Source organism: Acomys minous (assembly GCF_964271855.1).
Source record: "Acomys minous genome assembly, chromosome: 17".
NCBI lineage: Eukaryota > Metazoa > Chordata > Mammalia > Rodentia > Muridae > Acomys > Acomys minous.
The window spans coordinates 1,375,557-1,390,242 of record NC_140500.1 but is presented as its reverse complement, the minus strand read 5'-3'; the positions used below and the strand labels follow the sequence as shown (position 1 = coordinate 1,390,242).

The 14,686-nt window shown below is 45.0% G+C and overlaps 1 protein-coding gene across 3 annotated transcripts in view; it reads right to left on the bottom strand.

The window, feature by feature from the left end:
* The window catches only part of IPO8 (importin 8), a 60,997-nt gene that overhangs the window by 21,723 nt on the left and 24,588 nt on the right, over nt 1-14,686 (bottom strand). For all 3 annotated transcript variants that reach the window (XM_084764856.1, XM_084764854.1, XM_084764855.1), the window contains exons 7-16: nt 13,730-13,824; nt 12,887-12,971; nt 10,329-10,463; nt 9,509-9,608; nt 6,223-6,299; nt 5,793-5,909; nt 3,507-3,596; nt 3,125-3,290; nt 2,057-2,217; nt 52-177 (exon numbers count right to left, since the gene is read on the bottom strand). In XM_084764856.1, coding sequence (XP_084620982.1) covers nt 52-177; nt 2,057-2,217; nt 3,125-3,290; nt 3,507-3,596; nt 5,793-5,909; nt 6,223-6,299; nt 9,509-9,608; nt 10,329-10,463; nt 12,887-12,971; nt 13,730-13,824 — 1,152 coding nt within the window. The remainder of the gene's footprint in view (nt 1-51; nt 178-2,056; nt 2,218-3,124; nt 3,291-3,506; nt 3,597-5,792; nt 5,910-6,222; nt 6,300-9,508; nt 9,609-10,328; nt 10,464-12,886; nt 12,972-13,729; nt 13,825-14,686) is intronic.

Below are 14,686 nucleotides of genomic sequence, written 5' to 3'. Positions count from 1 at the left end.
GTCATGTAAATTTCAGGTAACAGTCATTACAGTAAAGCACAGGAACCTTACCTCCTGATGATCTTCCACAACTGTTAAGATGGTGTCAATAGTGTGTAAAATCCCCATGGCCATGACAGTTTTGTCCTCAATTTCTTCATATTCATCACTTTGAAGAACTTTGCCAAATATCTCAGCCTGTGAAGATTGCACACAACACTCAGTCCTCGGTGCCCTCACCCCACAGCAAAGGGCAGCACTGGACGCCCAAAGGCAGCGTTTCCAGACACTGAGTTCTGCACTGTGCCGACTGGCTCACCTGTTTTCTTGCAATGACAGATCATGTCATGCATTAAATATAACATCCTTTTGTATCCACTGTAGTCACGGAAATGAAACACACATTAGCTCTTGTAACCATTAGTATTTATATCACTTCTAGTTATCTTTAGGCAAATAAAATTAAAATCTAGAAACACTGAAAACAAGTGTTTCTAAACAGCTATGACAGGACATTTAGAAGATGAAATCAAGGATCACTCAGAAACTGAAACAGGAACAGACACAGACAAAAAGAGGAAAGGTATGGGATATTCCACATCAGAAAGTAGAGAAGAGAGAAAGAAAGAATAAGACATTTTTTTTATCAAAGAGGAAACACAAACACATTCTCCTGGGCTGGCAGGATGGTTCTGTGGGTAAAGGCACTTGCCACACAAGCTTGGCCACAAGAGTTCAGTCCCTAGAACACACAGAAGGGTGGGAGGAGAAAACAGACTCCACAGAGCTCTCCTCTAATCTCCATGTCTGGCATGGCATCACACACACACACACACACACGCACGCACGCACGCACACACACACACCTGCGGCCACACCATGCACATCCATATACTATAAAAATAAAATTTTCCAGGCTGGAGAGATGGTTTAGCAGTTAAGAGCACAAAGTCCTGAGTTCAATTCCTGGCAACCCACAGGGTGGCTCACAGCCATCTATAATGTATAAAGTAATGTATAAAATATATTTTTAAAAAAATATAAATCTATAAAGGATGCCCTCTTCTGGCCTGCAGGTGTACATGCAGGTAGAGCACTGTATACGTAATAATAAAAAATAAATCTTTGGGAAAAAACAAAACAAAAACAAAAACTTATATAAAAATTTTAAATTTTCCAAAGAAAGAAAATGCAATTCCAAGTGCAAAAGTGAGTTCAGAAGGCTCACAGCAGGAGCATCCTTCTTATGACACTTCAGGAGACTACAGGCAGGAGGACCACCTTCAATGGGGCTGTTCTAAAGTAAATCAACCACACCTCAGGAATATCTGGATGCCCAAGGCAAATACTGTCATATTAACATTTTGTTTACAAATAAAACTCAACTCCAAATCTGGAGCTTGTAATTTCTTGGCGGGGGGGGGGGGGGGGGGGGGCAGGTTAGACTCCTCAGAGCTGTTCGTTTTTTATGTATAGGTGTTTTGCCTGCATATGTCTCTGCACCACACACAGCTGGCGTCCATGGAAGGCAGAACTGATATTAATGACAGTTGTGAGCTGCCAAGTGGGTGCTAGGAATTGAACCCGGTCCTTGGGAAGAGTAGCAAGTGCCCTTAACCACTGAACCGTATCTCCAGCCCCCATTAAGGGTTCATTAACAAACTAATATACACTTATCTCATTCTTACTGCTACTATGTGGCTATTTCTTCCTAAAGGGGGTGAAGGGAAGAGGAAGGCTTGTAAGACTCAGAAAGTATACAAAACTTAGAAGGCTCATAAAAGGGAATTCAGAAAGTTCTTAAGATTCACAAGGTTCCTCTCCAAATTATAGCGACAGCTAGTGCTGAGGGAGAGAGTGAGTAGCCTGCAAACTGCAGGGAGCTCCAGGGACAGCTTTCATAGCCTCCCATGTTCAAACGGGCTTTTCAATAATGCAGCTGCCTTGGGTCAGCCATCCTCCTGTAAGTAACCCCAGTAAAACCACTGGCTCACTGAGCTAGACTTTCACTGAACCATTTCTTTGATCTGTCATCAGTACCCTAGCAGGAGTAAGCAAAGGCTTGCTCGCATCTTACCAAATGCTGGGTCACGTCAACAGCGATGGAGGCCACCTCTCGACTGTACTCGCAGATCAGCTTCTGGATGACATTGGTGACATCATCGTTCTCTGTCTCTCTGACGATATGCAGCAACTCCTGCATGATGGGTCTCACATGTGGCCTCATGTGCTCCTTGGCTGATGCAGTCGGATAAATGGAGTCAGCAAGAGCTGGTCACTCACACATGGTGACCCTAGATAAGGTTCTAGATGTTGCTGTCCTGTGCGCACGCTATCAAGCCGTGTCAAGCACCCTCTTGGAGTCACACAGCATCAGGACGTGGTGTTCTGCCTAAGGAGTAAGTGATCCACCTCAAAGACCACAGCCCTGCACCCTCACCATGAGAGACTCTAGTTACACAACAGCTGTGTTATCAGCCTGACCGTGCAGCCCAGTGACAAGTGTGGCGGTCAGCAGTGTCAGGAGCTGTCACATCCTGCCCCATCTTGACCTACCCTCCCCAGCAGACCTTTTACAACTCTTCCAGTCTTCCCTCTAAAACAGGGCGCAAGCTCATGTTCTCAGAAACCTGAACTTACTTACAAAGGTTGTTTGGATCTTGAAGAGAGCATCTGCGCCAACAGACAGACAGAACGCCTGCATCACTGCCCACTCCCTGCTGTGTTCTGAACTGGCACAACCATAGAACCTGGAGCTGAATCTTGGTGCCGTCCAATCTAACTTCCTAAACGGAGAAGGCCTTACAGGGTTACAGCCTTGCCAGCCTTATTACGCATCAGAGCAAAGCTGGATGCCCTGCCCAGCCAGAGAGCAGCACAGCTGGCCCGGGTGCCTTAATGCCCAGCTGACTCTAGTACTTAGCAATCATAAACTTGTTTCTGACTCTAATTTTTTCTGGAAACCACAATTAACAAACTCCTAAAATGAACAGAATAAATAACAATAAAAACCAGGGGGGGGGGGGGCAAGGAATTTAAACTCTTGACCCTCAGGCCTAGAAATCTTCTTCTTTAAAGAAGGAAGTGAATGAGATTATTTAAGGCCATTTATCTAAGAAAAAAATTAAGACACATGTGGCATCACCTTGCACCTGGTTCGAGATCAGAGACTGCAGTGCGAGGGCAGCTTCCACCTTGACGGGCATCTCCTCGTCCTCAGTCAGGCTCTTCTTTGCTAACTCAACCGCATTTCTGAGGTTGACGTCATTGTGAAACTTCAGAGAGCTAAAGGCGTGCAACACCCAGCAAGACTGCAACGAAAGAAGGTGCTGACTGGCACGGCTGCCACGGCGTCAGGGGACAAAGACTAGGACGACATCGTTCTGTGTCAGGGGGCAGGCGCTGGCACGGCAGCACTCCGTGACAGTGTCGCACATGAAAAGCCTTTACCAAAGCATCCTGTTCTCGTCAGAAACTCCCCTACAGGCGAAGATCTCAAGGTTCACAGAGGCGTGAGGAGAACTTACTCTAGCGCGGAGATATCCCAGGTTAGAGAGCAGTAATGGAAAAACATGATTCTGCAGGAACAGCTCAATTTGGTCCTTGAATAAACTCTTCTGTTGGGGACAGAAATGCAGTGTCAGCGTGCCAATGATGGCATCTGCTGCAAGAGCCACTTCCCAAACAGTATGCCCGGTGACCTGCACTTAATACCCAATTCTGCAAAATTGCTTGATACACACACTACATTGTTAAAATAAGTCAGGGATTTATCTTAGATCAATTTTATATTAATTGATTTTTAAAGAAGAAATTATACTAAAATCACTTCAGATCTTTCTTACAGAGCTATAGTTTCACAATGACAAACTGGCAAAAGCCAATTTTCTTTTGAGTTAAGAAAGTAGGTGGTAGAGCTTATAAGATGGCTCAGCAAATAAAGGTTCCTGCCACCAAGGCTGGTCACCTGATTTTGACCCCTAGGACCTACAAGCAGACAGTAGAGAACTGACTCCCAACCCCCACATGTCCTCTGACACTCATACCTGAGCTGTGGGACAGGCACACACATGCACATACACTCAAAATAAGTAAATAAAATGTTTTTTAATCCCAGAGAATAAGAAATATATTTTAATAATTTTTAAAAGATTGTGTTTATTTATTTTATGTATGAGTGCTCTATCTACATGTGTGCAAGCATGCCAAAAGAGGGCATTAGATCCCATTACAGATGGCTGTGAGCCACCATGTGGTTTCCAGGAATCGAACTCAGGACCTCTGGAAGAGCAGACAGTACTCTTATCTGTTGAGCCATCTCTCCAGCCCAAGAAATAAAATTTTAAAAACAGATTACAAAGGAAAGGATATTTATAGTAAAGTCAATCAATTAGAAGTAGTCACCAAGAATTTTCATTATTTTTATTGGCTTGAGCATTACAGCTTTATCAAGTTAAATGTTGATCATCTGACCTGGGAAAATGGCTCAGTTGATGAACTGTCTGTCACACAAGCATAAGGACCTGAACTGAGACTCTCAAATGGGCCAGGAGCAACGCCACACAGGGCATATCTGTATCCAAGCATGGGCCAGGAGTAACGCCACACAGGGCATATCTGCATCCAAGCATGGGCCAGGAGTAACGCCACACAGGGCATATCTGCATCCAAGCATGGGCCAGGAGTAACGCCACACAGGGCATATCTGTATCCACATGGGCCAGGAGTAACGCCACACACGGCATATCTGCATCCAAGCATGGGCCAGGAGTAACGCCACACAGGGCATATCTGTACCCAAGCATGGGCCAGGAGTAACGCCACACAGGGCATATCTGTATCCACATGGGCCAGGAGTAACGCCACACAGGGCAAATCTGTATCCACATGGGCCAGGAGTAACGCCACACAGGGCATATCTGTATCCACATGGGCCAGGAGTAACGCCACACAGGGCATATCTGTACCCAAGCATGGGCCAGGAGTAACGCCACACAGGGCATATCTGTACCCAAGCATGGGCCAGGAGTAACGCCACACAGGGCATATCTGTATCCACATGGGCCAGGAGTAACGCCACACAGGGCATATCTGTATCCAAGCATGGGCCAGGAGTAACGCCACACAGGGCATATCTGTATCCACATGGGCCAGGAGCAACACCACACAGGGCATATCTGTATCCAAGCATGGGCCAGGAGTAACGCCACACAGGGCATATCTGTATCCAAGCATGGGCCAGGAGTAACGCCACACAGGGCATATCTGTATCCAAGCATGGGCCAGGAGTAACGCCACACAGGGCATATCTGTATCCACATGGGCCAGGAATAACGCCACATAGGGCATATCTGTATCCAAGCATGGGTGTGGTGGGGAGTACAGCATTAGGCAGATCCCCAAAGCTCAATGGCCAGCCAGTCTAGTAATAGGTGAGTCACAAGCCAATGAGAGACCTGTCTGAAAATAAATACCAGCTAGACAGCTAGCTCAGTGGTTAAGAGCCCTGGATGCTCTTCCAGAGGACGCAGGTTCAAGTCCCAGTACCCACACGGTAAACTCAACCATCTGTAACTCCAGCTTCAGGGAACCTAACACCGTCTTCTGGCCTCCTCAGTACCACACATGCATGCGGTACACAGACACATATGCAGACAAATACCTGCACATGTAAAGTAAGTAAAATAATAAAAATAAAGTGGGAACCACACAGGAAGACACCTGACTCTAGCCTCCAACAAAGGTGTATACACATGAACATACACACACTACACAAATACCCAACATGAAGAAAAGAAAACGATAGTCTTAACCTTCAACAAAATCTCAGCCAAGGAACCAATCACATGCAGGGCTCCATCTTTCTTCCTAGGGTCAAAGTTCTGGTCTGTTAGTATTTGATAACAGAACACCATCATTTTTGGCAACACCTAAAGAAATAGAAGAATTCGTTTTACTCTGCATGACTCTCCATCTTGTCAACACCTTGTTAAATATGATGTGTATTTTCAAATATATTCTTCAAAACTAAAGCCACTTTATCGTGCTCCACTCATCAACTATAAGCTCAAGAGGAAAGGTATAAAAATATTTCAACCTTTTACTTGAACAAAAAAAAAAGTACTTAAAGTGACAGATTATAAGTAATACTTACATAAATTTTCAAAGATTGAGGAGGGCATATTAGAATGTCAAATCAATACAAACGTGGTAGGTTTAGACTTAGAAAGAACAACTGTATACCTCTTTCCTTTTCTTCGCAGCTGTATACAAGAGGGTCTGGGCTGCTGTGGTGGGAGAAGCATAATCTTCAAAAATATCTAAAATGTCAAAATCTTGTTAGCAAAAACATAACTTTACTATACAGACTTTAAGCCTGGCCAGTGTTTACAGCACAAAGATGTAAAGGTCACGGTCCCAGGACGTTCATGCATAATTCAATGTATGACTAGTACGTTTCACAAACCCCAGGTGCTTTCAAGTGGTAAGATGAAAGAAAACCAATCTATCTCTGATATCTATTTCCCTAAACACAGGAAAAGTACCTCACTTCTATCACAATGCAACAAAACTGTATTCAGTGCTCTATGTGCCAGGCTCTGGTATAGGTTGTAGGGATGCAAAGATGAGACACGGAACCTCACATGGTAAGAATAAGGCAGAGATTACAGGCTGAGAGAGCAAATGTCAAAGGGCAAGGAGCCATCGAGTAGCACAGGGAAAGCCCACCTGTCCCATTCTGTTAGGAACAGGAAAGCTGCAGCCAGTAGGTAAGTGGGGGAGAAAGCCACCCGTGGGGCTCTACAGACAAAAACTTCAAGCCGAGGAGACAGCAAGGGATGAGTTCACAGCACTGAGCGGATTATGTACTGAATGCTGGCGCACTAATATACTACTTAATAGCATAAAAATGTCCACAATTTTACAAGCTGTTTCATTATGAACTTGAAAGCGCCAGCGCTGATGGTGGTGGTGGCAACACATGCTTTAATCCCAGTACTCATTATGCAGAGGCTGGAGGATCTCTGTGAGTTAGATGCCAGGCTGGTCTACAGAGCGAGTTCCAAAGCAATCAGAGCGACACAGAGAAAGCTTGATTCAGAAGCAGCCGTGCATGTGTGTGTGTGTGTGTGCGCGCGCCCGCACGCGCGCGCACACACACACACACACACACACAACTCCATGCTGAGCACTATACTACACTTTGCACTAGGATCCCAGCTCCTTACTCCATTTCCACAGCACTGTTATCTTTTCCTGGTGAAATCACTGCGTCTGTGGAAGCTGAGTCCCAGGCGCACAGGGGTGCAAGCTTGTAGCACTCACCTGCAGGATCCCACAACATCAAAGCCAAAGCTTAAGTCAGCTTTTACCAAATCTAAAAACACTGTTCTTGGGAACTAGTACAAATCTGATCACAGAGTGTGATAATAAAATCATCAGTATTAACTTTAATCAATACATTTAGGCAAGAAAGCGGTAATTTTCTCCCCTGTGGTCATGTGAAAGCACAATGCTATGTCAAATGATTGAAGAGAAAGGGGAAAATGACAAAGGGAAAAGCTTCTCAGAGGTTTGTGTTTGGGATCTTTTTGTTTTGGTTTTTGGTTTTGTTGTTGTTTTTCATTTACAAACACTCTACTAACCAACTTGTAAATTAAAAAAAAAAAATTATGTGTGCGTGAGATTTTGCCTTCATGTATGTCTGTACACCCCATTCATGCCTAGTATCCACAGGGTGCACAAGAGGTGTCAGACCTCTGCAGCTGGAGCTACAAGGCAGTTGTGAGCTGCCATGTCGGTGCAGGGAATCAAACCTGTGTCCCCTGGAGAAGCAGCCAGCGCCCTAAACTGCTGAGCACATCTCCACCCCAGCTGGTGAGATCTGTAAATACCCACTATAGCAGGAAGGCTTTCAGCAAGCACAGAAGGGTTTTATTTTTTTTATTATTGTATTATAGTATCAAGATGCCAGAGCTATTAGTTGTTATACTAAAAAATAAAAATATCATTTTACCAAAAAAAGAATAAATAAATAATGTTAGGTTACTGAAAGTTAAGTAAATATACTGTACATCATAAACAAATAGGTGCTAGGTAAGAAGTTGGGCACAGCGCCACACACATATAAATTCCCAGTGGTTGGGAGGCTATGGCTAGTTTGCTACAAGTTCAAGGTAAGCCTGAGAAAGACAGAGTCTTACAAAGTCAAAGAAAAAGAAGGGCTAGAGAGACAGCTGAGGAGTTAACATGGGGCCAGAGAGATGACTCAGCAGTTAACATGGGGCTGGAGAGATGACTCAGCAGTTAACATGAGGCTGGAGAGAGGCCTCAGCGGTTAAGAACACTTGCTGCTGGCCCAAGTTCAATTCCCCAGCACCCACATCAGGCAGCTCACAGCCACCTATAAGTGCAGCTCTAAGATATCTGCACACTCTTCTGGCTTTCTCAGGTCCCAGACATACACCGCACAAACACATACACACACGTAAATATTTACAAAAACATGTTACCCAGCTGAGGAATGCCTCAAGGTTGGAGGTTACCTAGCATGCATAGAGCCCTAAAGTCACTCCCGCAGCATACCCTGCCAGGTGGGATGGCATATACCTACACTGCATACTCAGAAAGCTGAGTCAGGACGGCTGCCAAGACCAGCCTACTGGGCTACTGAGAGAGATCCTATCTCAAAAGGCCTTAAACAGAAGGAAGAATGTCTTAAGGTGCAGACACAAGGACAAGAGGGACGCAGACTCTACATGGAACAGTAAGTTTTCAAGGGAAAAGGCAGAACCGAGAGAGAACAGATGGCCAGTGTTGCTCCTTGCCCTGTTTTTCCTGAAGAGAAGAGATGCCTCCTCTTGGGATCAAAGCACCTGAACCCTGTAACTCAAGGCCACAGTTTGGGCCCAGGCAGTTTAGGATGAACTTTAGACCGTGGGACACCTGACAGCAAGTCAACACCTCAGTTCTAACCTGCAGTCTTGATTTCAACGTCACTAGTGCCAATCAAGACAGAGAAAATAGAAACGAGAAAGGAAAAAAAGAGAATAAAGCAAATAAATATGGTTAACATTGCTGCTCTCAAGTAACTCAGCTCGGCAGCTTCTAGAAAGATCCAAGCCAAAAGATCCCCAGAGGAAAGGGTCACATACCGTGAGGCCAATGAAGGAAATCACACTCCCTGATGGAGTATGTAGTCCAAAGGAGGGGGACACAAACCAAACTGAGGCGTCCGAAATGTGCAGAACCCTAAACTCTCGCAGACTATGAGCACAGTGTGGTAGCACAGCACAGACGGCGGTCCCTGCATTTCAGGCACACAGCCTGTAAGGGCCCTGGCTCTGATGAAAGAGATGAACATGGCTGCTTCCGTCTCCCCCACCCATAGGCACCAGGCTCTTGGTGCAAAACAACATCAAACTTGTCAGAAGTTCAGAGCTCATCGTGTAGAGCAAAACTGCTTAGAAATATAAACTTAATTGTATTTATTATCCAGGAACTGCTGCGGGAAAACTCATCTCATTACCAAATTTCATCCTTATGTACTCATACGGATCTTCTTGCCACAGCTCTTCATCCTCATCTTTATAACACATCACAGAAAAAATCACATCTTCAGAGATACTCTAAGAAACAAGCAAAACAATTGGGTACAGGTCATTCCAACAAGACTCGGACATTCGTTTTTCCAAGGTTAACAGTAATCTCCCTCAGCCTGCAGTCACACTCGGAGGGCAGCAATAGTTGAAGACACAGAAAGACTGAGGTGGAAAAGACCAGCGCAAACGATGCCCCTTGAGTAAGGACAGGAATGACAGAACTTCACTAACAAACCAACTTGAAACATACCACGATTTCCAGTGGAAGGAAAATGCCACCAGGTTACATTTGCTCATTTTGAAAATGCTTAATAGCTGGGCGAGGTGGTGCACGCCTGTGATTCTAGCCCTTGGGAGGCTGAGGCAGGTGGATCTCTGTGAGTTCGAGGCCAGCTCAGACTATAAGGAGAGTCCAGGACAGCCAAGGCTACACAGAGAGACCTTGTCTCAAAAAACCAAAAGAAAAAGAAGAAGAAAAAAAAAAGAAAAGCAAATGCTTGCTTCATGTGTCCATGTTAGTTCTAAGCATCAATACATCAACAAAATTGTCTTTTCTGCTTCCAAAACACCAGTGCTCCTCCCGATTCACAAGCTTTGCAAGCCCCTCATAATGTGCCACTGCACTTGTTGAAAATTATTGCTAGTGGAAACAGAGTGAATATAAACCACAGACCTAAACAACACCTACTTTCTCTAGAAAAACTAACTTAACCAACAATGGCTGAGAGAGCCACCACCAACACTGACCTGTATATGTGGCTTCATCTGCTTCCAGGTCACAGCATGGACAATGCCTTGGTTGAGATAGTTGAAGGCTTGCTGAAGAACCCGGGGCGCTATATACTCTTTCTGTCTGTATTGATCTAAAATTTTGAGTAGCACCTATAGGAAAATAGGTGGGATTGAGTGGAAGGAACATAGAAAAATTACTAGGTAAAAGAGGAAAGGGATGCTTAAGGCATGACATAAATTACCATAGAGAGAGTGATCTATGCACACAGATTTGGGGGAGATAACGTGAGGATGTTCATGCAGGCATTTTACTTTTTCGATAGGTCTGTGTGTCACAGTGAGCTAAGGGACAGTTCACTGAATTTTAAGCATTTCTTCTTCTAACCTATATGCTACTCAGAACAAGTCTATGTTCCAGTCCATGGCTAGCGTGGTGGTTTGAATGAAAATGGCCCACCACGGGCTCGTAGGGTGTGGCACTATTAGGAGGTGTGGCTTTGTTAAAGGAAGTGTGTCACTGTGGGTGTGGCTTTGTTAAAGGAAGTGTGGCACTGTGAGTGGGCTTTGTTAAAGGAAGTGTGGCACTGTTAGGAGGTGTGGCTTTGTTAAAGGAAGTGTGTCACTGTGGGTGGGCTTTGTTAAAGGAAGTGTGGCACTGTGGATGGGCTTTGTTAAAGGAAGTGTGTCACTGTGGGTGTGGCTTTGTTAAAGGAAGTGTGGCACTGTGGGTGGGCTTTGTTAAAGGAAGTGTGGCGCACTGTGGGTGGGCTTTGTTAAAGGAAGTGTGTCACCGTGGGTGGGCTTTGTTAAAGGAAGTGTGTCACTGTGGGTGGGCTTTGAGGTTTTATATACTCAAGCCAGGCCCAGGGCCACTCTCTCCTCCTGCTGATGCAGGTGTAGAATCTCTCCAGCACCATGTCTGCCTGCATGCCGCCATGCTTCCTGCCATAAAGATTACGGACTAAACCTCTGTACTGTGTTTTTGTTTTTGCCTTGTTTTGTTTTTTGGTTTTTCAGGACAGAGTTTCTCTGTGTAGCAGTCCTGGCTGTCCTAGAACTCACTCTGTAGACCAGGCTGGCCTCGAACTCAAAGAGACCTGCCTGCCTTTGGCTCCAAGTACTGGGATTAAAAGACTGAGCCACCACTGCCAGGCATTTCTTTTTTTATGGACGCATATACATGCTGAAATGACACTGGAAAATTCTAACTCACTTTGAGTGACATCAACGTCAAGATACTTCTTGGAGTTCAAAAGCAAGCAGAAAAGAGCAAAGACACAACCGAACAGCCCCCTGATCAGGCTGGTATCTGCTCTCAACAGCTGGACAGAGACTTTTACTTATTAGTTACTAACTTCCCCTATGTCATGAGCAATATAGCAAAGTACTTTTCAGAAACCGTTTCCCCTGAAGTCACTCCTGAAGTCCTGAGGGACGTGTGAGAAACCTATGAACACCTTCTGTTACCACTGAAGCCTGGGCTTGTGTCTGAGTATGCGGCCTTGGCTTTCCTACAGCCAATTACTAATTATTAACTCTCATTTAAAATAAATAATTAAGCAAGCCGGTCATGGTGGCACATGCCTTTAAAACAAGCACTCAGGAAGCAGAAGCAGGCTTTCTTATACTTTGTGAGTTCAAGGCCAGCCTAGTCTACAAAGTAAGTCCAGGACAGCCAAGGCTACACAGAGAAATCTTGTCTCAAGGAAAAACAAACAAACAAACAAACATATCATGATTCAGTTGGCAATATTTGGTGGACCAATGATAAAAGTCCACTTGTCCCTTTGCAATTTTTAGACTTTTTAAATATTAATCCCAGCAGCTCCTTCAGAGTTTCCCATTTCCCTACGTGGAATAAACACTCCACGTTCCGGGAGCAAGTGGGTGTCCTTACCTGAGAATCTCCACTAATACCTGAGCTTGACTGCTCTTCTGTTTTTAACTGTTTTTGTCTTTGTGAATTTCATAACATGTACCCCAACCCCACTAATCTCGCCATCCCTCCACCTTTGCATCCTCTCCACCAAAAGGAAAACAATCTCCTGGCAGAAGCGTGCCCACACAGCTTTACTGGCAAGTGCTCACTGCAGTGAGTCACTGGTCTGGCTGAGGCCTCTGGCTCCTGCTGCACCCTCAATCCCAGATCCCCACCAGGGCTCCTGTCTGCTGTCCTGTTGTCGCCCTGTGTCATGAGGCCCTGCAGCTTTGGTCTGCGGGACTGGCCCCTTCACACACTTCAACAGTTCACAGATGGGGTGGATGCTGGCTCATGCTATACAAATCCTCAAACAAGGCAAAGCTCAAAGGAGTAAGTCACACATGCGACAAGGAGTCTAACCCTGGCAGGGTCTACAGCATCAGCGGAGTCAGGAAGGGCAGGTCTGGCGGAAGCAGATGAAGGACACTGGAGCCTCAAGCTGGCTGCCCCCTATCAGACTCCAACGGCTGCCATTTCATCCTCCTCAGGTGTGCAACGAATTACTATGTTAGCAATCTACTTTAAAACAGATAGACATAGCACCCAATAAAAAACAAACCATTCTTCTATTGTAAAAGTGTAAGTGTATTACCTGCTGAATTCCTGCTGCATAGGTTTTCAAAAAATATTCAGAAAATTCAAAGTATTCTTTTGTGACATTTCCTGGGCTTCCATACCTTAAAATCCAAAGAGGAAACATCTAAGCACTGTGAACCTGGGACCAAAGCATGCTTGCTGTTTTAAATACAGACAATGAAAGACGGATTCTACTGGGCCATACAACTAACACTTTGTCTTTCTCCACAAGACGTGTGTTGAGTCAAGAGGTACGCTTAGACTCTGGGGCACAGTTAACGTTCTGGGCAGAAACCTCTAACTTCTAAACCACTAACCCCTAGAAAAAGTAAAAATGTTACACCTGACACGTTTTTCAGTAAATTTGTAAATTCAGTTTGGCTATCTTACGGAGGCAAGTGTCCATGTGCACCTTCTTGCATGGTTTCTGGATGTTTCCAATAGGGGTGGAGGGAGATAGAAGTTCTCAGTGTTTTGCACGGAGTGCAACAGAACCAGAAAGGGCTGCCCAACTGTGTTATGATCTCTGGGGCAGTGGGCACAAGTCTACTTTAAACAGCTGGTAAAACTTTGCCCTCTTTGAGTTGTTTTAGTTTTTGATTGTATAAGACCGGGTGTCCTACAGCTCAGGCTGGCCTCTAACTCACTGTGTAGCTAAGATGGCTGTAAACTCTGATCCTCCTCCCTCCACTTTCCAAAGCTTAAAATAGAAACATGCATCACTATGCCCAGCTACTCTCTATGCTTTAGAGACAAAAAGATAAGTCACATTCTACATAACATCGGGGACCACTCAGTTCTAGTGCACCTAACAGCACGATACCAACTGTAACACTGTCAGTATGGTCAGTGGAAATACCGTTCAAAGAGACGAGCGACAATATGGAGTGCCCACTTCTTACACTTCCACCACACCAGCTCCGGTCGATCATCCTCATCAACCTGAAGAGTCTCCTAAGAGGAGAAAAGCATCCGAGTCAGACTCTGCCTGAGGGTATTTATAAGAACAGCATAGATATTGGTGTAGGCTAAGTCACAGCTACACGACATGAACTGCTATGTGAACTCTTTACAGGTAGCTGCTTAAGAATTCAGTAAGCTAAGCAAGTCTTTCCTGGCCAGTGCTGGTGTTCACACTCATCTTCAGGGGACGCAGGAACAAAAAACACAGGCACCAAGGCACCTGGTGAATTCTGAGAGAATGGGAAGGTACGGAGGTTTTGTTTTATTTTGTTTGAGATTTATTATTATGTATACAGTGCTCTGCCTGCGTGTACACCTGCAGGCCAGCAGAGGGCATCAGATCACATGATAGATGGTTGTGAGCCACCATGTGGTTGCTGGGAGTTGAACTCAGGACCTCCAGAAGAGCAGTCAGTGCTCTTTACCTCTGAACCATCTCTCTAGCCCAGGTTCTGAGTTTTGATGTGGGCAACAATAAGACGACTGTTGTCAAAAACCGCTGAACTGTTTTATTGTTTATATTGGCATTTTAAAACTTGGAATAATTTTTTGCAATTATGGATAATGGAGAAAATGAGGACAACAAAAGACAGTGCTTAGCACGTCAGAGTCCCTTAGCACGTCAGAGTCCCTTAGCACGTCAGAGTCCCTTATCACGTCAGAGTCCCTTAGCATGTCAGAGTCCCTGAGCTCAACCTTGACACCCGAGTACATAAGTAAGTGAGAGATGAACACACGAAGAATGGAGGTCATTTCAGGCCAACTCAGGTTCTTAGATACAAAGGTTCCTGACAGATGGAGAAGGCACTGTCGTTGCTACTGTGGATCACAATGCGACGCCTTTACCTGTAGA